Genomic DNA, 26,470 nt, shown 5'->3' on the forward strand with positions numbered 1-26,470 from the left:
AGATACTGAGAGCAAAGCTGATTCTGTAATTTGACATGCAGGAAGAACTTTAGTACTGTATTTTTTTATTCTCTTTGGTTTGGATTTTTTTTAATAATTAGATTTGAAATCTCTTGCCAGATGATACAGTTGGTGGAAGATGCAGTTTCAAAACTTGGAATTCGTGACTTTTCATAAATCATTTCAGATGAAATGTAATTTTTTTTTGCCAGTAATTTGCAACCTTTTCATTTTGACATTTTGCTTTGCAGTGAGGCCTTTTATTGAATCTTATTCAGAATAAATAACAGAGGGACAGTCAAACTAGGCATGAAATATTGCATTTCTCATTTAAAACTAAACTGCACGTGCATATCTATAAGCAGTGCACACATATATACATACATGAATTTGCATTTATAGTTGTTGTTATCTGCATGTTGTGCTCTTGATTTTTTTTCAAAGTAAACTCTTGGAATTTATTCTAGAACTGCACAGATGCTGAATTTTTTCACACTTACCTTAATCTGTGTGACACTTAGCATCAGGCAGTTTAATCACAGCTGCTTTTCTTTTCTGCCCAGTGGAAAGAAGCATCGATGGTGTTTTGCTTAATGAAGCATTGTGCATACATTGCAATGGAAGTGAGCAGTCCTTCTCTGCCTCAGATGCATCAGGAAGCAGGTGGGTACTCTTTGCCTTTTGTCATGATAAATTTGGACATGTCATGCTAGTTTAAAGGGAATGTTCCTGAGGAACAGTGTTTCTTTGGGATGACAGTTTTGAAGGCAAGGAATTGGAAATCCTCAACCTTGTATCAAACTCACCTAGTTTTGTGCTCACCTTGCTTTAGAGTGACTAAAAAGCAGGCTTTGGATTGGAAGCAGAACAGAATTCTTATTCCGATAATTAATTATTTATTTTCTACTTCACTGATAGTAGAAACAAATCAGTAATAACTTTTGAATTTCAGCTCAAACTAGTGAAGTTGCTGATGCTGTTCCTGGGCATGCTATGTAATCAACTTTCACTGAGGACTGAATATCATACTTAACTACATTTTAAGTGTATTCTTCATGTTTGTGATCCATAGGTGTGTAAGATGTGAAAAGACATTCATCCAAGTAAGCAATTCCTGTGACTGCAACAGCCCAAACATTCTAGTAAGTAGAACCAGGGTTATTGTATTAAAGTTCAGAAAAAGAAAAGTTATTTTGACGAGTGTATCAATATCTTATCAATATTTTTTTATTCTTTTATTTTTTTCAGACTGGGGGGTTGTGTTTCTTGGCTCGTGAAGGCTTACCCCCCAAGGGAGTTGCAGCTGTTCGTTTTGCACAGCTGGTAAGTGTATTTGTTCTAAAACACTTTTAAGTTTTCTCATTGCTTACTTTCGGTAACTATTTCAAATTCCTGTTATTGGAAAACAAAGGTGGTACTTTTTTTTCTGATCCCAGTGATTGTAAGGTCATATGCATCAAGGTAGAGTGTAGGTACGGACACCAAGCAAGCATTGTTCTAATGAAGTAAGCTTTTAAAAATTCATGCCCTCTCAGAAACTGAAAAAGGGAAGTAATTTACATGACTTTAGTAGCAAAGCAAGTAGCATGTGGCCTTTTTTATGAATTGTATGCATTTAAAGCATACTCTTGTATCACTAGAACATGCTAAAGAGTCCATGAGTGCCCCTGGACTTTTTTACTATTTGTGTAAAACATTTAAAAAAATATAAGGCTTGAGTGTGCTGCTTGATCTTAGAGCTTATAGAGGAAAATGGCACCTAGAGAGGAAAATGGGCATGTTTGAGATTGTGTATGAAATCGCTGAATCCTTGAATTGGCTAATGAATAAAGATATGTTCTGTTGTGAAGATTGAAGAGGTTTTCATGGTTTTATCTAAAGAACTTTCATTAATTGTGAAATCCACTCAATGTTAGGACCATTTTCCAAGTAGATCTGAATTCAGGAAATGCCATGTGGCTAAGAAATGTGCTTTGCTCCTAAATGAATTTACGTTAAAAGCTACCATTTGAAAGAAAATCAAAAGCAGTCTTCAATTTTTCTGGTATCAAACATTGGTTTGCTCCCTGACAATGCCATATTCTAAGTAATATTTTTTTGAAAATGTGTGTTTTCAGTTGCTTACAGTATTTATAAATGCTATGTGTAGTTCAAATGTGAGAAGTTATAAAAAGGAGGTTGTAAAAGAATTAATTTGGCAAATTTCGTCCTGAGTTAGATTTTCCATCAAGTCAACATCTTACCCTTGAAATTGTTAGCACTTCCCTTGTGTGGTAAAGAAAACTTCTGTGTCACAGAATCCATATTCAAAGCTTAAATATTTCAGCTCTTGCCCTGTATACTTTGTCTAATTTAGTGAAGTGGAAGAAATTATTGCATTAGGGTTGTGTTTTGAATTGATATTGTTAGACCGAGATATTCACAAAGGACAGAAAACTCTTAGAAGAAAATAAGTAGCATCTTCTAGCTGACATAGTTTTCCAGACTGTTAAATTATGGATGAGTTGTTGTGAACAAAGGCATTGAAAAAGTTCCTTATTTACAGGGTATAACACTGACATCAGCATGGTTTCTGAAAAATCTGCAGTCCTCAGCCTTTGCTTGTTGGGTGAGTTTCATTAATGTTTGCAGTTTGCTTTTTTTATGCAGAATGGTACTCTGTAAAAGCATATCACCTTTATTTTGGTAGTTACCTTGCTTATTTTTAAAGATTTTTTTTTTGAGATGAGAATAGAAAAGAAATAATTATATATACAGAATGCTTAAAAATATTGAGGGCTAGTCAATGTTAATGTAAGTCTACTGCGTTGGAATTTTCACAAGATGAATTATGTTGAAAAAAATCCTTCAATATCAGTAATATGTGGCCTGTTATCCATATATTTGAAAATATATGACCATATCCAGTAAGGGATAACTCAGAAAATTAACCTCTTACATATCCAGTATTTACTGGCACCTTCTCTTTACCTCTTAGTTGATTTGTTATGGTATTTGTTAAATGTTATTTACCATTATGTTGCTCTGGGTGACAGTAACCATGGGTGAAAGAGTGGCTGCAGCCACAGAATCAAAGACACTTGTGAAGGGCATGTGCCTCTGCCTCCCTTTTACCAACTCTGTTGTCACACATTCTCATTTTGCTTTTGTATTGCTCTCCTGAAGCTCAGATTTTAACTTCTCAGGTTCTACTTTATGTCCCTATCTGACACAACCCAAAGCGTTGCAAGGTGTAGAAGTCTCTAAGGATCACAATATGGATTTGCAGGATTCCGTAATACATATAGAACACATGGAGTCTTTTATTTGCTACACTTTTTATTACAGATTACTGCAAGTTATTACTGTTAAAGTGAGTATAGTTATGATTAGTAAAGCAAGTGTGTGTATGTATGTTCTCCAGTGGTAGCAGCAGTCAATGGTAGCAGCAGGCATACATTTCAATATTACGAGTTGCTACAAAATGGTCACCAGGAAAGCAGCAAATGCACTTATGATTAATTACCCAAAGGTGTGTGTATTATTCCAAACAGTACCAGTACAGTACTCAAAAATCACTCCCAGGAGTGGGACCTCAACTGATGACAGGTGAAGTTTCACTTCAGAGATGACTGACATTGCAGAATCTGGAGGCATTCAGGCATCCCTAGCCACAGTCTGGTAACTTGCCTAGGAGAGCTCATAGAAAAGTTTGTGTAGAGAACCTTCTCTGTGTAGAGATTGAGAGAGAGACAAGAGGCAGAGACAGATTCACTGTCCATTTTGGGTAAAATGTAATTTTTATATCCGAGAGACATAAGGTGGTGTAGGGCAGCACCACCTGGAGCAGCCAATAGATGACAATATTTTGTATCTCAGGCTAGTTTTAGTTTTTCCAGGCTGTTTTTCTATTCTTTGCTACATCAGTAGCAGTTGCCTATTCCTACCTACTCTTTTGGAATGTTTTCCCTCTTCTAAACACTAACCCTCTTCTAGACACTTTTTCATCTTTCCAGGTGATAGGTTGCTGTTACAATTCCTTGGGTTTGTGCTTATTGATGGTATCTCAGGAGGTCTCTGAAGTTCAGGTACCCAGCTGCACCTCTCAAGGATATTTCAGACTCCCAGCCATGTTCCCAAGCTGGCAGGTGTTCTCTCAGTCAGTATTTCACCAGACTTATGTTCAGAATTTTCCCAGATCACCCTCGTGGCTGCTCCTACCACCATCTCACATACACAGCTGAGATGTATTCTCCCACAGGTCCCATTCTTTACCACTGACATCAGTTTTCCTGTTCGTCTGCCTCACTCTGCTCAGTCATTCAGAGGTGCTGTCTGAATATGATGAGCAGCTGCTGGTCTGACTCACACAAATGAGGGCTGGGAGGTGTCAATACCAGTGCAGTGACCCCTGCACACAGATGCCAGGTGTCACCTCTGCATGTCACTTGGCACTGGTGTGTTTACCAAAATTGAACAAGGTACATGAAACTGAAGAGAAAATACTTACACTACATGCATCTGTAGTTGTCAGTCTGAGGTCTTTGAGGGAGTCATCTTTGCCATACAGTCTGAGTGATATTAAACATTTTGATTCTTACTTTGTTTTCTAAGTGCAAATTTTGACATTTCTGTCACTTTTTACCATCTAGCAGATGCAATTAAATAAGCTGAAAAAGCGAGAATACTGATTTCATGCTGCCCTCTGCAGATCTATAAAGATATGGTACCTGAATACCTGGGAGAAAATACTAGGTGTTGACAAAATGAAATTACTTTCAAGTGAAAACAAAGGTTTAGGAGTGGCTTCTTAAAAATAACACTAATTATGTGACTGCCTCACAAAAGGGAGGGCTAATTAAATACTTTTTTTCTGTTTTCTTGTGTTTCTCTACCACAGTTGTACTCTAATATAACAGCGTGCCAAGCTCTTGGAAATATGTGTGTGATGAATATGAACTCATTGAGTTCTTCAAGTACTGATGCCTGTGGTTTGTTTCAGTATATTTTTGTTAGTACAGCAAGGGTAGGCATCATTCATTCAATACCCTACTGGTAAGTTGCCTTTTTCCATAACTTTTGATCTTTAACAGCTTTGTATGGGAATTATTATTCTAAATGTTCTTTGATGAAAAATAATATGTTTCTTTAGAGAAAACATTGTAATTCTTTTTCAGGAGTCATAATCTTCCATGGCTGTATTATGGTGACCAACCAGGATTAGCATCCCAAGTCCTTGAGAAAAATCATTTTCCTACAACCTTCACTTTTAAGGGAACAGATAAGGTAGGTGTTGGGTAGTAGACATAGGGAAGCATGCATTAGGAAGAGGACATAATCACATAAAAAGGTTTAGATTTATTATGGATGTGACTCTGCTAAATGTAGATTTTAGGCAGTTACTGTAACTTCCTTACGGATGAGGAAGGTGATATTTACATAAAATAGTATCTAGTCACTTCCTTTGCTTACACTCATAACCACATTCTATAAGCCCGAGATGTGCTTGCCTGTGTGGCCTGAGCAGGATACAAGGAACAAATAATACCAGCTTTTAAGTGTTCATTGTGTCCCCAAGGATCTGGATTGGCAGTAGTAAACTAGTCATTAGACAAATCTTTTAGACACCTTAGGAGTTCATAGTTGTTTTGACACTGTCTTTTGCTTCAGAGTCTTGTTTACATCCATCTTCATAAATGCAAGGCAAAGTTGGTCTTTGTCTTTTTTGCGTGTTCAAAATATGTACATCCTTTTGTCAGATTTCATGGTGAACTAATGTGAAATGAGGGGTAAATATGATGTGTCTTTACTGCCACCTTCCTAGTGTGCCAAAGTGCAGGGTCTTTTGCTGACAAGTTGTCTGTGTCAGGCTTTATCACAATGCATTTATCAGCTCTGTAGCTGGGAACAGTGTTCTTCATCACTGTTCTGTGATGTTTAACACTTTCTGTTGCTTACACACACATTTCTCCCCCTACTCGATTTATTTATAATATTTCTGATACAAATCTCTACAAGCTGACTGTAGCAGAGATGGATTCAGTGTAGCACTCCAGCCTTTTCCTCTTACTGCAGTGAATTAAGGGGGAAAAAAAAAGAGGTGAGAAAATGAATTCTAATGTTAACATAGTCAGATATCCATCTCTGGGAGGGATGGATTGCTTAAATAGTTTGTTAATTGGCACATTTTTATGAAGCAGTCAGATAGCAAATCAAACAGCAAAGTGATTTATTTTTCCAAATTCATTGTAAAGATAGAATAACTGGAATAGGTTATTCCAGTTCAGATAATCACAGAAAATAGTACTAGTGATACCCTGTTTCTCAGTTATACTGCCAAATTTATCTAGAGTTTTCTTATTGACTCAAAAATAAAATAATAGCCTTTTTCAGCCATATTCTAGAAGGCTATGTTTTAAATTAAACTCTTTCAATGCAGCAGTTGTTTTAATAATTAAAATACTTGTTATTCCTCCTAACACTGAAGATCCTGGAAGCCCTCTAGATTCCAGCATAGTATACATTAGAAATCTGCATAGATTTCTGATTAGTTTAGGGCATGTCTACATGTATAGAAGTTCCTTTGGAATTTTTTCCATGTCACCAGTGAAGCTGTAGAGGAATGGTATGTTTTTTGTTTTAAAGTAAACTACCAAACCCAAGATTAAAAACAAAATCAGAAAGGAAAAGAATGAAGGATTGTGCTGAAAGTTTTAGGAAACATCAAACAATTAGAAAGCAGTCTCTAAAATGTCTATGTCTAGTTCAGAGCAGTTTCATTGGTCTTTATCTTTTTTTTCATCAACAGGATGTAAAGCTTAAATTTATTGCAGCTTCATTTGATGCAGCAGGAAACTTTCTTAAGTGGCAAAGTTTGGAAGGAGGTATCTTACAGGTACGTTTGACTTCATTTATGTTTTCTTGATAACACAATGTTCTGAGTGCCTTTAGCTAAATTAATACAAAACTCAAGAGTTTGGTTATTACACTAATGACAGTTCATAACTGTAGAGGTAGATTAGGGAAAATGGCCCTTTATTGTTGCTCATTATGATCTCTACAAAACCAGAAGTATAAATTCATCATCACTGTCTTCATCCTTTGGACCAGTATAAATTTGGCATATTAGGGAGCTCTGAAAAATAGTGTAAGTCATTTAGAAACAACTATCTCTGTCTTCCATTCAGCATAGTTGCTCATGTATGCAGCTTCTTATTAAACCTCTTTTTCTTGTTGAGAAAAGTGTATTCTTTAGCTCTTTGTCCACATATGTTTATAGATGGTGCTGTGAGTGTGTCCCTATTAGATCCTGTCACCTATGTGCACACATCATGGGGGTGACAATCAAATCAAGTGGTTATCTCACTGTCAAGGGAGGTAGGAAATCTGATCTAGCCCATTCTCTTTGTGTTGTCTTGGGATATTTTTTGCTTGCTTATTTATTTTTGTTTAAAATATAAAATGCACACTATGACTAGCATGTGTGTTTTTCATAACAGAAATTTATAAATACGTGCTGGGAGACTTTACATAGAAAGGGGGAATACTGGCTGGAAGTACCCTTGGACACTTACACTCTCAGATTTCAGGGATACAGACATTCTACTTCAGCAGTACCATGCTGTGTAGTTAGGCTGTGAAAAAATGCAAGTAAGCAGCAATTAGAAAGTGCAATAGTAATTAGTCTATCAGAGAGAACAATTGGCAGCTGCAGCATGTTACAAAATAGAATTTATTTAGCAGTCCAGTGGTGTGCTATGCACTCTCAGTATTTCCCTAGGCAATACAATAGGAATACTAACAATAGGAACTCTAGCAAGAACAATTGGGAATTGTTGGTTCCTTTTCTGTTGAAGCATGTCACTTCAAACATTTCAGTGTCTACAGAAGAGCAGCTGACATTCAGGATTTATTTTGTTACTGCCTCAGGATGAGCCATCTTGTGTCTGTGTCTCCAGTTTAAAGGAAGACTAGTGTTCAAGAGAGCAGGTTACTAGGACAGTTACTATGCATAGAAAATTATATATTCTGACCTATAAGTTTAGGTGTATTTGGGCAAATTTATTTTCTAGAGCAAAGCTTTTAACAGCTATTAAGAGCCAATGGGAAAGGAATAGCTTTTCTGTTCAAAGCCTCCTTTAATGTAGTAGATTGTGCATGATGATAGGACATCACAGTGCTAAAGTGGTCTTAATGCATAATTGTAGCAATTCCCAGAATTTCAGTTTCACACTAATGAAATTGTGTTTTATGGAAATTCAGACTTGATTCTCAGTTTGGGAAAATGGCTCTGCCCTCCACTAAATAATATGCTCATTTAGTTAGAATTTAGACCATTTTTTTCTGGATTCAGCTGAATCTGCTGTTCTTTGCTGAAAATATAAGTGTGCATTAAAAAAAAGAAAAAAATATCTGTTACTTGCTATAACATTGGTTCTCTGAGAATGCCATCTGAAGAGAAACAGGGCTGTATGAATGTGGACTTCTTTTCTTATGGGATTCTTGAATTTAGCAGACGTCACTGATTGAGCTTGAAGCATCACAGTGCATTGAACATTCAGTCCACAGAAAGAATATTCTTGCCTGTTTGGATGCTGCTGTCCACAGATTTCAGTGATGGAACTGAAAAATACTATGCAAGTTTGAATAAGCTAAACCAGCATTTTAAGAACATCAGTATCAGTGAAATAAATGTGTTTAGTCCAAAATAAACCCTTCTCTTATTAAAAAATAGAACAGAATATCTTTTGTGAGAACTCTGAATACATAAATGCTTGTAAATATTTTTCACATGATAAGACTATACCTTTGAATTAACCTAATTATAACTATGTTTTATTCAGCTTTGTCCTGATACCCAAACTAAATTGAATGCAGCTTATGTTTTTGGAACAACTTATCAACAAAGTGTAAGTAAGATATAAAATGCTATTTTGAATTTTGAATTTAGCTGCTTTATATGTCATTAGTTATTCAGTGCATATTGAAGAATGTTTGAAGTTTAGGCATAAGCTGCAACATGGAGTTCTTTCTTGGGAAATTGAGTGAAGTAAGTGTGGGGTTTTTAAAATTATTTAACTACATCACAGAACTTGTTTACTACATAGCATAACCACAATAAATTAAACTGGCATTTGTATTTGTGAGGTTGCTGACTTAGCAGTGGAAGAACACAGTGCCTAAATTATGACAGCCATATGCTTTGTATCCTATCTCCTAATTTTCCTACTACTGTCTTTGGCCAGTTTTCATATGGAAAGAAGGCAAATCCAGTCATGCCATGCCTGAGTATTGTTCCCATTTACTCTTTATTGTATGCTCTGATTTTAGTGAATTCAGTAAAGATATTGAAAATGTATTTTAATTGAACAGATGACTCAATGGAGGAGAAAGATTCTCTAGCTGTCTTAAATGTGAAATAAAACTGTTGGGGTTTTCACACTTTACTAAACACCAGGAAGGGAAGAGGGAATAGAACACTACATTATGTCAGCCACAGAAATGGTTCTTCCAGTGATAAAGCTTCATTCATTTTTGTCACTTAATATGTTAAATGGGAAGGTGGTAGTCTCTTTGGCCAGGGAGTAGAGAAAGAAACATTGTTATAAAACTCCATCTATGTGTACAGAATCTCATACCTATATATTAATGTTGTTTATTAAGTCATCTAACATTGAAAGCCATTCCCCACATTATGTTGAAGTGTAAAAATACAAAACTCTGGCTGCTATTTAGGTGGTGTGAAAGTTTTGGTAGAAATAGATGTCAAAGCTTAGTCTGGGAAATTTGAAGTTTTTATCAAATAACACTGACAAATCTTTGTTAAATATTTTTACTCTTCCATATTGTTTAATGTTGTTTAATCCATATTTCAGACAGAATGAAAACATGTTCTATTTAGGGTCATTGAACTAGTTGAGTATGGGGCTTTTAAAAAAAACCTTGAGTATTTGATATTGAGTCTGTATTACCTATTGTTAAATATTAATAGCAGTTAATATTGTTGGGTTTGAATAGATACACCAGTAACTTACTGAGTACTTTTTAATATAATTTTTGTCCATTGTATGCATGTTTTTTTCCATGTGGCTTTGGAGAAAATGTGGTTGACAAATTATATGAGTATTTAAAGATGCATGTTGTTCACATTTGCAGAAAGTTACCTGCTTTCACATCTAATTTCTTCACACAATCACAGAGTGGTTGAGGTAGTCAGAGACCCAGGAGGCTGCCTTGTCCTCAAGACAAGCAGGGCCATGTAGAGAAGGTTGCCTAGGATCGTATACACATGGGTTTATATCTTCAGGGAGCAAGACTCCACAGCCTCCCTAGGCAGCCTGTGTCAGTGAAAACCTGTCTTCTGATAGTCACAGGGAACCTCCTGTTACAGTTTATGCTCATTGCCTCTGGTCTTGTCACTGGGCACTGCTGAAAAGAGCCTGCTCTGCCTTGTACACCCTCCCTTGTACAATATTTGTACATATTGATAAGATCCCCCCGAGCCTTCTTACCTCCAGGCAAAAGAGTCTCAGTTCTTCTGCAGCAGAGATGCTTCAGTCTCTTCCTCACCACAGTGGCCTGTGCTGGACTGTATCAAGTAGCTTAGTTTCTCTCTTGAATTGGTGGGTCCAGAACCAGATTCAGTACTCCATGACTTCAGCGTTTATGTTTCTTGACTTTAATGTTTACACTGGTTCACATTTTATGTCTGTGAGGTTTGCTAGGATATTTTTTCCAAATCTGTTGAAAGATTTTAAGAGCTTCATTCTCTACAGTAGTCATTCTAGTTAATTGCAATAATTTCCAAGAAGTTTGCATAAAATTGTAAGTACTTTGTAATTGCTTGCAGATAGCTGACATACTTTGTCTGTCAGTACTTCAGTAAAGCATTTGATACCATTTCCCAAGGGACTGTCTGCTTGTGGCTTGGACAGGTGCAGTCTTCACAGGGTGAAAAAGTGGCTGATGTCAGGCCAGAGAATCGTGAATGGAACTAAATCCAGCTGGTCACTGGTGGCTCCCCAGGGCTCAGTACTGGGGCTGGTCCTGTTTAACATCTTTATCAGTGATCTCGACAAGGGGATCAAGTTGACCCTCAGCAAGTTTGGCAGTGACACCAGATTGGGTGGGAGTGTTGATCTGCTGGAAGGCCAGAAGGCTCTGCAGGGGGATCTGGACAGGCTGGATTTATGGGCCAAGGCCAGTGGTGTGAGGCTACAAGGCTAAGTGCCAAGTTCTGCACTTGGGTCACAACCACCTCATGAAGTGCTCAGGCTTTGGGAAGAGTGGCAGGAAAGCTGCCCAGTGGAAGAAGACCTGGGGTTTCTGGTTGAGAGCCAGCTGGTCAAACATGAGCCAGCACGTGCCCAGGTGGCCAAGAAGGCCAGTGGCATCCCGGCCTGTACCTGGAACTGCGTGGCCAGCAGGACCAGAGCAGTGATTGTCCCTCTGTGCTTGGCACTGGTGAGGCCACACCATGAGTGCTGTGTCCAATTTTTGGCCTCTCACTTAAAAAGGACATTGAGGTGCTGGAGTGTGGAAAGAGAGGCAGTGGAGCTGGGGAAGGGTCTGGAGCACAAGTCCTATGAGGAGCAGCTAAGTGAGCTGAGAGTGTTTAGCCTGGAGAAATGGGGGTTCATGCAGGACTTTGATGATTCCGTGGTTCTCTCTTTTGTAAAGAAGTTTCAGATTCCACAATAATTTTGTAGGGAAGGAATCCATGGCTTGACAAAATAACTAAATTGTTAAAGTGATCTTTTTATTTTCACTTTTTTTTTTTCCTTGTAGTGCAAAATTTCAGTTTCTAAGATTTTACTGGATTTTGCTAATCCAGTCTTTTATGACCTGTTCCTTGAATATAATGATGGCAATGGACAGCAACATCTTTGGGCCATGCCAGTTTTAAATTTAAATCTTCAATACAATGAAAAGTTTGTTAATCAAGGTAAGATGGTGATAGTAACATCTCTCTGAATTTAAACAATTTGAAAACTTCAAATAGAAATAATCTGTATTAATTACTGTTATTGTGTTGGGTTTAAAGATACCACAACGTACCATAACTTGTTTCCATTTTAAAAATTTAATATTTGTGGGCAAGTTCTGATAGTTTTAAGTGCAGGCTTTGGTTGCATACACCATTCCAATAAGTAATGTGCAGAAATAAAATAATCTCATTTCATTATATATTTGTATACGTTGAAAATAAACAATTATATCCTCAGTAGTTACTATGTGTTATACAATTACATGTGTTGTTTCTAATACATTTAATTCTTGTTGTGTGTTGAATAATGTGTGTGTGAAACAGTCATGTTTTTTCCTAGGCAATAATATGAACAACTGGCTTTTGACTCGTCGATTTTTTTTGGTGGATGCACTTAGTGGAAAAGAGAATGACTTGGGAAAACCACCAAGGGTAATTCGGGTAGCTAGCAAAATAACAATAAGGTGATTAACTCATATAATACATAGTACATAGAAAATAAAGCCAGTGTTGTACAGTCTGCATTTTATTGTCTTAAAGTTGTTTTGCTATGTATTTTCCATTATGTCTAACATGTAATATGTGCTGCTTTTTCCATTGCATATTTGGAAATGGCATGAATTTCCGTAGGTTGTTCTGATGAGTGAAAGAAAACAACATTGACCTGTGGGAATTAAAATCACTATGATTCCCTTCCAGTACAAGGATCAGACCATACTTGCATAATGCAAGTTAGCAGGTATTGGGTCACCTCCTAGAAGCAGGTGTTGTCTAGAAGGACTGAAAAACTCCTTTGTTAACTCTTTTTCAGTGTGTGTATTGCTGACTATACAAGGATATTATTTCATAGTCCATGTTCTTTTTTGCAGTATTTTTACAACCTGTTGCCTATTCTGTTATACAGTCCAGAATAGGCTTGTAGTAATTTAACTAAAATTGTGAGACTGCCTGTTACGGTCATTACTGATTGCACATCTCAGCTGGAATATATTTTGGTGGAAACTTTCTTTTCCTTCTTTATGTGATGTCCTCCTGTAACGCGCAGAGAGGTGAAGATTGATTCAGTTGTTTTCTTACCAGTAGACAATCCGTCCCCATGATTTACTTTTATATATTGCTGTACATGCCTTTGTACACTCCAGATGCTTTTAAAATGCAAAGTGCTATGTCATTGGGTTAGAAATTAATTTTAATTTCATTTAAATTACTTTCAAATTAATTTAATTTCATTTAAATGTAATTCAATATAACTCATATTTTATTGATCAAGTTATTCTGTTCATTTAGTATTTTTTTATAAGTACAAGTTTCAATGATTTCATTCCAAGCACTCATCTGCATTTTTTTGTATTAAAAATCATACTCTGTATTTTTGCAGTATTCGTCTGGTATCCCATACACAGAAAGGAACTATCTATCCTCCTCTAATTACTGTTGCTTACACAGATGTGCTTATCCAAAACCCTGAAACCCAGAATGTGATGGTGAGTGAGATCTTTGTGCTATCTTAATTATACTTTTAGTTCTATTGGAATTCCAGTTTTTGGTAGTGGGTTATAAAAATCTAGTAAGCAGTTTCTAATTCTGATCAGTTTTGAAGTTACAAGCTTTCACAAAAACCTTTTAAAACAAATCAGTAATAAGTATTCTCTTTTCAATTTATCTTCAGTCTTTTTTACCTTAAAACACATAGAATTTGAAGCTGGTTTTATAAGGCTAAATTAGGCTGCAGTTCAAATAAAATTATACACACATAAAATAACAGATAAAAGACTTTCTACAGCACTGCAAGCAATTTATGCAAGGAATTAGTATTTTTATTTAGAAGAATGCATAAAGAGGAAGTTGTTATGACACAGACATTTCATGTCACCTGTAGTTTTAAGTTAAAATATTGGTAATATATTTAAAACATCCTTTAGTGCTTCATCTTCCTGTACTGAAAACCACCAAATCCTGCTGTAGCAGATGCAGAAGGGGCATTTCCTCCTTGCCTTTTTGCCTGCCTTCATGGGCAGTGGCTCAGATGTCCCATTCTTCTGTCTTGTTTGTGTGTTAGATCACACTGAATTAAAAAGTAAAAGTGTTGATCTTAGGATGGTAGAATTAAAAAAAATTTATATTAGCATTTTCTGCTTGTCAACCTTCAACTGTTCAGACTTCCTGTACAAATAGACATCTGGATAGAATAAATTTGTGGTGCTAGAACCATTCCTTGAGTTCCATATTAGTTAATAGTTATTAGTTAATTATTTATTGCATGAAAGCAAGAGAATTAGAAAGACAGAAAAATCAAGACATTTTTTCCTGCCTAAGTGATGTCTTTATTTAACTGCTGAGACAGCACTGTATCTAGAAAGTGATTCATTCAAATAGTGATGGTAGGAACAAATGTTTTCAGTTCCTCAATTTTCTGTCATATTATTTCATCCTTACGTCTATGTGAGATCTATTTGGGTATTGTCAATTTTGGATGTCTTGTTGCATTTAGCAAATTTTATGCAACTAAAAAGATACATTGAATTTTGTTTCCGGTTTCTGTAAACACTGAGCTTGTAGTAACTGAGGATATTTAGACTTAAGTCTAAGTGCAGTGATAGGAGATCTGACAGGAACAAATGTTTGAGGAAGACAAGGTGTAGGGAAGGAGGGTTTGTTTGGGGGGGGGGGGTGATACTTCTTTTAAACTTAATTAACAATACTATTTATTATCATGCTTGTGTTAAATTTAGCTGTGCAGTGACAAAGACTCAGGCCAGAATATTATAAACCCAAGCCAAACATTTTATGTTCCATGTACAAATCTTTCAAACCAAAGTCAAAAGAGGTCTTAGGTTAAATTTAAGCTAGAGGGAACAATTTTGATGCTGTATGACAGTTTTTATTTCATTCAAGCTGAAAAAAACCCAGTTATCTAAGCTGTGCAAGTTTACCATATAATTTTTCATGTAATTACATCAAGGTTACATTTAATCACTGATAAAAGGGAAAGTAACAGACATTCAGTGTCTCCTTTCAGGAGGAAAAAAGTCATCCACATTTCAAAGAATTACAAATAGGTATAGATGGTAACTTACAGATGGCAGGTCCCCATGCCCAGAATTACTGCTGGTAAAATCTGCAGTAAGAGTGGCATAGTACATGCTGGTACTGAGCCTGGCACCCGAGCACACCAGTTCAAAATGCAGTATAAAAAAAAAAAAGTGTGTGGTACTTGTATGGTAGCCCTAGATAGGAATTCTCACCAGCTAAAACTGAAAACTACCACTGTCTGCAATGGTTGTAGCACTTCAGAATTTCTGTGCATATTTACTTTTTGTATTTTAATATTCAGGTATCTTTCGCAGTCATCTATGAGATGAATCAGTCAGAGGCTCAGATTCAGACTGATGTAAGTTGTAATTCCCTTTAATTTGTTGATACAATGATTTACTTCTGGTTTTTGTGTTTCAAAAATATCTGCAAATAATTTTTGATTATGTTCAGATTGCACTGGGTGTGTTGGGTGGACTGGCAGTGTTGTGGTCCCTTCTCAAGACTGCAGGCTGGAAGAGGCGGACAGGAAGCTCTATAATTGACTTGCAGGTATGAACAGCTGGCAAGCTGAAATGGAACATCTCTTCCTCTCTTTAAGGGCACCTTTGCTGTTATTCCCTGTGATTATAACAATATGTTTTCTTAAGGTAACTGAAATAATTTCTAGCTTAGCTGCACAGAACTGTGTCCCAGAGTCAGGCTCACTTGAGGAAGTAGGGTTTTTTTGCATTCTTTTTGATTCTGATATTGTCATTCAGGAAATACTGCTCTAAAAATAAAGGCATTTACAGGGCCGTTCTGATCATTTGAGTGGACTTGGTTTTCAGATTAATTCTTTGAAAAAAGACCAGCATGTAGGAGTTTCAGCTAGAGAGTATGCCATAAATGTATAACCATGGTGGAAAACCTTTTCTTCAGGGCTACTTTCAGTACTAGAGTTTCCTTTGTGATGTACATAACAGTTAATATTAATGCATTATGGACATATGCATTACTTAATTAGCTTTGCAGATGTCTACAGCATGTTTTTATAATTGCAGACAGTTTTCAAGTTCTTACTGTTCTATGCTGGAGACCTTGCCAACGTTTTCTTTATCATCACAGTGGGCACAGGGATTTATTGGCTTGTATTCTTCAAAGTAAGTGTTTCTCCACATTTGGATGCATGAAAACATAGTACTATTAAATATATTTTTACATGGACATTAATTTTCTTCTTTTTTTTTTCTTTTCTTGTCAGACTATTGAGGCAAGTTTTATATAATATTCTGTTTTGTGTGCTTGAATTTTGTGTTCACCTGTTTCTTTTCCTTAGGATTGTTGTACTTGCAGTCTGGTTAATAGTCACTTAAAATATTTTACACACCCATTGATCTTTTTCTGGAAAAGTTTATTCGCACTTAAGAATTTATTATGTTGTCATGTATGCCAGGTGTACTGTTTCAATGTAACTTCTCCGTTGTAGGCTCAGCAGTTTGTATCTGTGCTTTTACCTCTTCCATCTCAAGAAGAAGATTTTGTTACGTACATAGCATGTGCATTTAGTTTAAAGGTAAATAATTTTTTCCTTACCATAAAATACGTCAGCATGTTTCTGTATAGTAGGCCTGTTTTTAAATATCTTGTACAATTATTAGTTATTTGTGTGTAGATGTTATGTCCTAATAGTTATGATGTAAGAATTAAGTCATTTTCAATAGAAATTTATTTTGTGGAGTCTTTATAGGAAAATAAATGTCTCGAGAAGGTCACAAGAGAAAGACTGAAAAATAATTCTTTCAAGGATAAAGGTATAAAGAAACCCAAATAAAATAGCATCATACCAAGAAAGGAAGTACTTCTATTTAATGCCTAATGTAAGTGCCATGAGTTCCTGATTAGAAAGAGGACAGATCCAAATAATTACATTCAAATATGTAGAATTCCAAGATCACTGTTCTGTCTTCATGTAACATACAAATATTGTATAAATTGTGGATGTTATATTGGATTGGAATTCACAGTGCAGGTTAGTATTTTATGGGGAAATAGTCAGTTTTTTTAATTTGTTACTTTGCTGTATTTTCTTCATAATTTTGGACATCATCACATGACTTACCATTATTACAAGCTTTTAAACAAACAAAAAATTATCAAAAGTTGGTCAGAAAGTTGCAGTTTCATGTATAACCAAGATATTGCTTGTTATGTTTAATGACTATTCCTCCATCTTTGTGTGTATGCTGTTTCTGTCCTTACTTTTCTCTCTTAGGCTCTGCAATTTTTACACTTGCTGGTTTCACAACTTGCTGTTGATATTTTCTTTATTGACTGGGAAAGACCAAAGGGCAAAGTTCTTAAAGCAGTTGAAGGTAATTCAAACTATGCTTGTTTGTATAAGCAGCTTTGGTGAAATTCAGATACTACTCTCAGATATTAAATTTTACTGTATGTACTCTTTTTAGGTGAAGGTGTTATTAAAAGTGCTGCTGCACCTGTGAGCATATGGAGGACATACTTTATAGCAAATGAATGGAATGAAATTCAGACAATTAGGAAAATAAATCCTCTCTTTCAAGTGCTTGCAGTTCTTTTTTTTCTGGAGGTAATATTACTATTATTATTACTATTATTATTGTTATTATCATTTATAATTCACAACCAGAGTGTAACATAAGGGTCTGATGTTTAATTCTTGCATTCTGTGTGGTAATAGTGAATCACCTTTAAATTCACTTGAAATCATGTAATTGAGTGAAATAATTATTTTAATGCATTTTAAAATTTATATGTATGTATAGGTCACTGCAATATTTCATTAAGGAAGACTTAAAAAAATTCCAACCTTTAATTGCCTTAGAGATCTTTGTTAGTTTTGTTTGGGGTGTTTTTAAGGTAATGAGTTACCTTGAAGGACTTAAGAGACTCATAGAACTGTGCACACACTTGATTCTTTATTTGCCTACTAGCACCCTCCTCCCACAGTCTACAGCTTTATTTCTAATTTCATATTTGTCTGAACTGAGCTTCCTTCCTGCTAATTTGCTGCAGTGCCCTTTTATAATGCAGGAAATAAAATGTGCCAGTTCTGTTCCCAGTGGCAGTATGCCTAAATTTCAGTTACAGCTTGAGGATATGTGAGAAACTGTGCTCTAGCTTTTAAAAAATGTTTGGGCTTGTTTCTTTTGTAGTTTAGTAATTTTTTATTTATTTTTTTATCTTGGGAAGTATTCTTAAAGTGTGTAGCATATAGTTGTTTTTGTGAGGTTCTTATACATATTTTAACACTTCTATTCACTTGTATAGTCCTTTTAAATTTTTTCCTTTAAATTAAATAATGAAAGTCCTGAAACTTTCTTCATTCACTATGTGAGCATTTTTGCTGTTGGTAAATACAGGCCAGGGCCAACTTAGGTGCAATATTACAAGAGAGGGAGAAAAGAGAGCACCTGTTCTTACTGTACTCTGCAGCTACCTGAAAGGAGGTGTAGTGAGGTGGGTGTTTCCCAAGTAACAAGCACTAGGACATGAGGAAATGGTCAACCCACCACAAGTATATTTTGGTGCAACTTCTGTTCTGGAAGATTTTCACTTTTTTTTCACCTCTTAAGTGTTGCAACACATGGTGCTTCTCTCATCTTTTTTATTTTGGAACTTTTTCTAGATTTTGTGTTTAAAATGGATGGTGGAGGAAAATACATTTCTATTCAATGCAAACAAAAGAAATCAGTCTTTTAAGATTGCAGAACACATTAAAATTTGCTTTAATACTGGAATACACAGGACTAAACAGCTGAGGTTTGGCAGAAGTTATATCCCTATACAGTACAGCAGTAGAATCTTTTGGAGTTTTTTAGTAAAACTCAATATAGTTCCATCATAATGAACATGTCCAGGTCCATTTCTCATTATTTTTTCTTAATTCCTGTTATGATGGAAACAACAGGATCTTAATTAATACTATTCATTCTCACCTGTTGTTATATTGACATTCTTATCTCTTCAGGTGGTGGGATTTTCAAACCTGGCTTTAATGGATGCTTCTTCCAGTCTTACAAGAAGCAGTGAGAGCTATGTAGCTCCTTGGAGCCGCATTTTAAGATTCGGTGTGTCTGCTGCACTCTGGGTAGCCATTGCCATCCTACAAGTATGTGAAACACATGACATCCTGAATTATCATTCTCAGGCTGGTTCTTGGAAGCTAAAATAAATCACTAGACTGTCCAAACTGCTTATCATAGCACGGGATAACTGTTATGTTTAACTTAACTGTTATTTTAGTTGTTTTAGCATAGTACACCTTTGGGACTCAAAATGAATCTTCTGAGATACGAGACATCTGACTTTGGAATCAGAATTTTAATCCTCTCAAAAATGTGAATTGATGCAAATACTTTGTTTTGTTTTAAATAACTTTGAAGCATCTGACAAGTTCAAAATAAAAAGCAGGTTCTTACTACAACTTTACTTCTTATAGGAAGTAGTATATCAATCCCATTTTATTAAGTGCAGTGCAATGGTGGCCACTACAGAAGTCTGTTATTTGTGGGTCTGTTAAGTGGTGAAATTAATTGCTTAATAATGTCAAATCTGATGAACTAATAAAAGAAAATTTGGTTGGTTTATTTCAGGTTATATTTTTTGCTGCAATTTATGAAAGATTTGTTGAAGATAAGATAAGCCAGTTTGTTGATTTGTGCTGTGTGAGCAATGTAAGTATTTCTTTGTCTCATCTGTAGTGCGGCATTTTGAATAGAATAGTACATAAGATAGTTGTAAGAATATTAAATAATATTTATTCATTTAATTTAGATTACTAGCTAACAGCCAAAGCTGATATTTCCTTCAGCTCATTTTATTGGTGAACACTGCTGGATTTCAGTTACACTTTAATTGGAAAATTATTTCAGAAGCATAGGTCTTTTAGACATCTAATTTTTAGGGGTTTTGGTTGTTTTTCTGTTGTTTTTTTTTTTTTTTTTTAGTTTAAATTGGTTATGTGTGCTGATACAGAATTCAAAAATAATGAGCTATAACAGAAATTAGGTATGGAGGCATTTACTGCCATTCTGTATACTGGTTTGTGTTTTAGTCCTTTTGACTTGCAAGTTGTCTTGCTTTTATTTAATGTACACATGTCCAGTTTCTGCTCCTATCCTGTGCTTGTCCCTCAACTGCTGAACTTCATTTTGTCCCTCTTAACAGTTACCACCTTTTGCATGCATTTTCTCTTACTCACATCTGAACTTGCTCTTCTTTACATATGGGTTTTGAAGACTTGTACTGCAGGAATTACCTTTTAACCAAAGAAGAGTGCAGTCAGAACACACTGGATTACCTCATTTGTCCAGAACTTCTTAAAAATACCAATTTACCTCTTTTATCAATCTTTACAGCCATGGTTATTCCTCTTCCATGAAACATCCATGTAATACCTGGACTGTAGAAAATTAGTTTTGGAGTTTATATGATATATAAGCATTGTATCGTGCTGAATGAAGTTCTGTTAAATACAGTCTTTAGGGAGTTCACCTGGAATCATGCATGTGTATTATGTAGCACAGAAATAACCTCTGAATCAAAATAAAATCTAATAGCTTTAACTTCTTCGATCAAGGGAATTAAGCAGCAGCAGATCCTTGCTGTTGATAAACTAAACTTGAAGCTGCTATGTGTTTCTAGTTACAATAGATAAAACTAATTAGTGAAAGAGTTGCTAAATATATTTCTCCCATATTTTTTTTTGTACCTGCCTACTTTGTATTTGTAGCAGGGCTGGCTGGCTGGTTTGACTGAACTTCACTATGAATTCAGAAGATCAGAAATAAAATTATAATTATTAATTAAAGTGTTCTCTCTTCTCCCATCTCTTAGATTTCAGTGTTTCTCTTATCACACAACTGCTTTGGTCATTATATCCATGGTCGCTCAGTGCATGGACATGCAGATACCAATATGGAAGAAATGAATATGAACCTGAAGAGAGAAGCAGTAAGTAAAAGTATTCAAGTTTATTTCCACTCAATTATTTATTTTATATAAAGACCACACACCTTAGCATTATAGAGCTGTGGTTCTGCACTACATTGAATCATGTTATTTAAAGATAGCAGCTGTTACCTTTACGTATGTAAATATGTGACTCAGTAGTTCTTTTAACTAGCTCTTCATCTTTCTTTTTCTTCACTATTTCATCTTGTTACTTCTTCACATTTCAAAGATGTAAAATTCCTGTTTCCCTAAAAAGTTTTTTTTGTGTATTAAGCACCTTCTTTTCAATATTTAAGCTTTTCATAAGGTCACAGCCACATTCAAAAAGGTGCATGCCAAAAAGTTTTCATAAAGAGCCAGATCTGAAACACTAATACAGAAACTTGCAATCTGTCAATCATTTCTTTTATTCCATCTCTTCTGCTGTGGTGATACAACCCATTTAATTTCTATAGAAATTAATTCACATAAGTATTTTTTCTGGTTTGTCATATGTTGAATCTTTGCTGAAAGATCAGACAAATATAAAATGTCTAATACAAGATCAGAGACTGCATTACATTTCATGACATATTGTATCTTTTTAGGGACAAGTAAGAAATTACCTTAAATAAGGATATTGCAATTTCAATGTTAAGTGGACAGAAAAAAACATAACCGTGTGAAAACTAAATCTAAAACACTGAAATACAGAGGAGTCTTACTAATAATGTTTTTGACTTATATGTGCCTACAATTTTTTCCTAATTGCTATTGTAATATAATTTTGGGGAAAACAGGTGATTTTCCCCATGAAGATGTTCTTGAGGTTTCTGAGATTTATTAAATGTGACCTGAAAAATATATGGAAAAAGTCAGGAATCCAAAACAAAGAAACAAAAAAGTGAGACAAGTATAGAAGAAATGATAGGCCTAAAAGAAAGGTCCTCAGAATAAACATCAAAATACGTATTATTAGAAGGTAATGAACCAAGCACAGGTGAGAAGAGAAATATGACTTTGCAACAGCAGGGGTCAGGATTTCATGTCGTAATGAAATCTTGCTGCAGTAGAACAAGAGTGCAGTGGATTCAAATATTTAGAGATATTAGGTATTATCTATACATGAAAGAGAGGAAATGAAAAGCTTTTGACTATTTTTGGGTCTATGAATGACATTAATAATGTTAATTTGCAATTGCTTTAATTGTATAGGAAAATCTGTGTAGTCAGAGAGGTTTGTTACCAAACACAGATGGCCAGACGTTTCAGATTTCCATTTCAAGAAAAATGCGACTGCACTATGACTGGATTCATGAAACCTTAACGAGAGTAAGTGAAATACTTGTATTGTTTAAATGTTATTTCAAATATGAAATTTTTCTGTTAAAGTCTTGGTCCTATTGTATTTCAGAAACGTGGTCCTACCAGGCTTTTGGACTCATCTGCAAATACTTTTGAACAAAGCACAAGGGCCTACAATGCCATGAACAAATTTCTCAGTTCTTTTATTGATCACGTATGTATATTGACATTACTATATCAAGGAACATATACTTATTCTAAGTATAGACTAAAATTGTAAATCTAAAGAACTGTAATTCCTCTTTAAGCATATGTGCTTTAATGTTTGTTGTTGAAGATTTTATGGCATCCAGAAAATGCTGCATTCAAGAAAACAAAAAACAATTGGAGTGATGTCCAGCAGTGCAGACTGCACTTAAAAATGACAAATCCTTTTTCAAAGTGTACTTATTTTTGTCTTGGAATAGATCAGTGAGTTTTGTTTCATTCATAAAGGTCTAAGTAGCTGCACTTCACTTTGTAGCAGGTTTGAAATCATAAAACAAGAAGTGTTGGGTTTTTTTTCTTACAGGTTCATAAAGAAATGGATTATATTGTCAAAGATAAGTTGCTGCTTGAACGACTTCTAGGCATGGAGTTCATGGAACCAATAGAGAAAAGTATTTTTTACAATGGTAAAAAGATGTGTGGTATTTGTACTATTTTAAGTATCCTGATTTCTGTGTAGCTTTCTTTCCTGGATTTTACAATCTAAAATGGATTTCACATCAATCAGGAGGGATCATTGAATGACTGCTTGTGAGGGAGGTATTTAAGAGAAGTTTTTTACATTACAGAAATCCTGTTTATAATTTCTCATTTGACTGTGATTTTTTTATTTAAGGCAGATGAAAGTGTCAGGTGTGCACATGTGTACAGATGTGTATGTTTATGAAATTCATAATCACAAGCATTGATAGAAATACATTGTTTGGTAGTCTAGACTGCTGTGGTTCCCAGAAGTTTAGATAGAAATCAGGATTTCATTGCACTGAATTACATGGTTTATCATGAAAATATGCTGTTTTCAATCAAACTTGCATTGGGCATTCTTCAAAAAAGTAAGAAGAGGGAAAATAATATGTTTCCTGTAATTGCTTACATATTCTTTTATAGAAGTGGTACTTTTTGATAAAATAAAGAGGTAGATAAATAGTCTAGAGTACTTTGGCTATGAAAAAAGTACTTTCACCTTAGAAGACCTGTTTTCTGGGAACCATTAAACAAAAATAATGCTGAGTTCTGAACCTCCTCCTAAATGAGGCACCAAGCATATATTTTTGTGATTTTTTTGAGTTGGGGCCAGAGCTAATAGTTACTAAAAATTTCAATGACAAGGAAGTTACATCTGCTTCTTCTTTTAAAACAACTTTTAACAATAGTCTGATTGAGATTTCAAGAGTAAGTAGAGTTCTGTGTGACACATGGGTTTTACCTGTTGTGTTCATCAGTACAATGCCATTTCATAAATGAAAAGTTTGTATTATTTTTCAACAGAATGACAGGACTATCTCTGTGTTGCCATAGAATGTTATAAATTGTTCTATCTCTGATTTTTCTTTTTCTTATCAGCTTCCTCAGCACAGACTGATGAACTCTACAGACTTGCAACTCACAGAAATATTAATTTTTTAAAAACTGTTCTCTTTCCATAGATGAAGGACACTCTTTCAGTGATGTTCTCTATTATGGCAATGAAACAACACTACTCATCTTTGATATCTTGTTTTTCTCAGTTGTGGATTTAGCTTCCCAAAGTTTTGTTTTAGCAGCTATTCTAACATATTTGCAACAAGAGGTAAATTTAAATTTAAGAACAAAGTAATATTTTTTAAATGGGAGTTGGTATGGCAGTTTAAATACTTAATTAGATAATAAATGCAGTGAGTTAGCAGTGTGCAGTGAGAGAAGATTATACTGAGACCTTATAAAATAGGGATTTTTATTTATTTTGTAAAATAGACTTTTGAGAAATTAATTTTGTTCACACAGTGATCCTGAATGTAGAGATTACAGATGATTTTCAGTAGAAAACACGAATATCTGTTAAAATTAATTTCACATATTCTATCATAATTTAGGATGGAAAGGTAGTGGAAAATGTTTTAAAAATGCCAAAGGAAATTAAGCATGTAATTTATCTTATTTATGATTTAAAGATAATCTAAAGCCGCTATTTTATGTTGGATAATGAAACATACTAGAGTAAGTATTTCTTCATTAATACATGTTTTCCAAAATGTTCTTAGATATTTAGGTTTATTCGTAATACACTTGGGCAGAAGAATTTGGCATCCAAAACCTTGGTGGATCAAAGATTTCTCATTTAATTGAGAAGATGAAAAACTGTTAAGGATTTAATCATGGAAAATATGAACATGATGGAAACGTCTCTGACCTGCAGATTAATTGTAGTAGACTTTTCAACAGTAACTATGTAATGGGCTTGAAGCTTGTAATTTTTTTATATTGTGTGCTATTAAGCTTTATTTTTCTGTATTTATAGTTTTTTGGGGTTTTTTTTATTTGTGAACACTCAGACATAGGCCTTTAAAAAGAAAGGTACATGCAAATAAGACAGAAGTAAGCTTACTGTTGTAATTATTAGAATAAGATAAAAATTATTTTATGGCTTTTGATATGATATGGACCACTGACTTTGAGGCAACAATTTGAGCATCCGGTTGTCAGGAGAGGTTGCCAACTCTGAAATTCTCTGGAAATACCTTCAATATTTATCTTTTTTTAAGTTATTTTGAGGTGTAATGTTCAGCAAATGTATGTCAAATTTTACACAGCACAGGATTTGTTCTGAATTAAGTTAGTGTTTCAGGAGGAATTTTTAAAGAACACTTATTTGCAGTGACTCCCACTTGAAATTCTAACATTTCTGTCTTTTGTCATACAGTATTGTATAATTCTGTCTCTTCTCTTGGAGAGTTTATCATTGTTTTTCTTGGGTGTGGCCTACACATGACATGCCAAACACAAGACCTTGTGATGCAAGACGTTCAGGGAAACAACAGTAATTATTCGGTTCACTTTTTCCACACAAGTGAAATGGAAGCAAATTTTTTAAACCTTTGTAGAATTGCTTTCACAGGTGGTCATGGTCTCTTAATTTTCTGATTTTATTATCTTTAGATATAACAGAGACCATAATCATTTTACCATCATGATATTTTTGGAATTTAGGAGAGTTAATAATTACTCAAGTGCCAAGGGAGATTGTGAACAGCCTTCAAATCACCTGAAACTGAGGTTTAAATGGGAGGTCTGCCTCCCAGTTTTATCACTAAAAAGTCTCCCTACCTTTTTATACTTAATGTTTTTTCAGTAAATAGTTAAGCATGAATAGTGTTTGCTATAGGGTGTATAGCTGTTACTTGTCTTTAGATGATTCAACAAGGGACTTACATGAGCAAAAATACCAGGAAGATATCAGTCAACATCTTCTCATGTTTATTCTGAAACAGAGACTGAGGACATGATTAGTTGAATTTAGCAGATTTCCAGTGCAGGCATGCTTATCTGAATTGAAGCAGTACTGAATTTCAGATGTTTTTTGGCATCACAAAGCTGAACATGTCCTCATGTTGGTACCATGTCATACTGCGAAGGGCTTCATGCTGGAGAACAGAAAACTGCAGACGACCACTCACTATGAGTGCGAACAAGCAGCCTCTCTTTATTACATTAGCAGGCAGTTTTTATACATTTCTTTTCCCAAGGATTATTTAAGATAAGCTATTTTCAAACTAAGTATTGCAACAGCTTTTCTTTTAAGGTACATGGTATGCTAGCTAAACAGGAACTTGTGTCTCCAGATGTCTTTTCTTTTGTCCTTGTACATTCTTTGTAACATAGTTAGGATTTTATTTTCTTCTTTAGTCACGTCAAAGGCACAGTGTCCCTGCTGTGGTCTTTCCCACACTTATGGGATTTTATTATATACGGGCTGTAATGCTACAGCGCCCACAAGACCACCGACATCATATCATACTAAACTGAGAGTAACATGGACACAGATCTCAGTCACTATTGCTCCACTGCATTTGCTTTTGGTGCTGCAAAGCCTGTGTCACTTGCTAGTCCAGTACAGTTGTATTGAGTGACAGAATGTGCCTGACAGAATAAGGCTGTTACCAGAGAGATAACTGAAAAGTTTATTTGCAG

The 26,470-nt window shown here is 35.0% G+C and overlaps 1 protein-coding gene across 1 annotated transcript in view; it reads left to right on the plus strand.

Moving 5' to 3' along the window:
- TMEM67 (transmembrane protein 67) overlaps positions 1 to 25,151 on the plus strand; it is a 29,619-nt gene extending 4,468 nt beyond the window's left edge. Inside the window, exons 4-28 of the mRNA XM_062502938.1 lie at positions 564 to 663; positions 1,073 to 1,142; positions 1,249 to 1,323; positions 2,546 to 2,608; positions 4,880 to 5,034; positions 5,157 to 5,265; positions 6,788 to 6,874; positions 8,823 to 8,888; positions 11,767 to 11,923; positions 12,306 to 12,429; positions 13,344 to 13,449; positions 15,300 to 15,356; positions 15,452 to 15,550; positions 16,042 to 16,140; positions 16,467 to 16,553; positions 17,253 to 17,352; positions 17,446 to 17,585; positions 18,987 to 19,127; positions 19,612 to 19,692; positions 20,855 to 20,971; positions 22,166 to 22,282; positions 22,365 to 22,469; positions 22,827 to 22,929; positions 23,950 to 24,092; positions 24,544 to 25,151. Coding sequence (XP_062358922.1) covers positions 564 to 663; positions 1,073 to 1,142; positions 1,249 to 1,323; positions 2,546 to 2,608; positions 4,880 to 5,034; positions 5,157 to 5,265; positions 6,788 to 6,874; positions 8,823 to 8,888; positions 11,767 to 11,923; positions 12,306 to 12,429; positions 13,344 to 13,449; positions 15,300 to 15,356; positions 15,452 to 15,550; positions 16,042 to 16,140; positions 16,467 to 16,553; positions 17,253 to 17,352; positions 17,446 to 17,585; positions 18,987 to 19,127; positions 19,612 to 19,692; positions 20,855 to 20,971; positions 22,166 to 22,282; positions 22,365 to 22,469; positions 22,827 to 22,929; positions 23,950 to 24,092; positions 24,544 to 24,624 — 2,582 coding nt within the window. The 3' untranslated portion in view covers positions 24,625 to 25,151. The remainder of the gene's footprint in view (positions 1 to 563; positions 664 to 1,072; positions 1,143 to 1,248; positions 1,324 to 2,545; positions 2,609 to 4,879; positions 5,035 to 5,156; positions 5,266 to 6,787; positions 6,875 to 8,822; positions 8,889 to 11,766; positions 11,924 to 12,305; positions 12,430 to 13,343; positions 13,450 to 15,299; positions 15,357 to 15,451; positions 15,551 to 16,041; positions 16,141 to 16,466; positions 16,554 to 17,252; positions 17,353 to 17,445; positions 17,586 to 18,986; positions 19,128 to 19,611; positions 19,693 to 20,854; positions 20,972 to 22,165; positions 22,283 to 22,364; positions 22,470 to 22,826; positions 22,930 to 23,949; positions 24,093 to 24,543) is intronic.
- The last annotated feature ends 1,319 nt before the right edge of the window (positions 25,152 to 26,470 follow it).

This window comes from Cinclus cinclus, chromosome 1 (genome assembly GCF_963662255.1).
Source record: "Cinclus cinclus chromosome 1, bCinCin1.1, whole genome shotgun sequence".
NCBI classification, from domain to species: domain Eukaryota; kingdom Metazoa; phylum Chordata; class Aves; order Passeriformes; family Cinclidae; genus Cinclus; species Cinclus cinclus.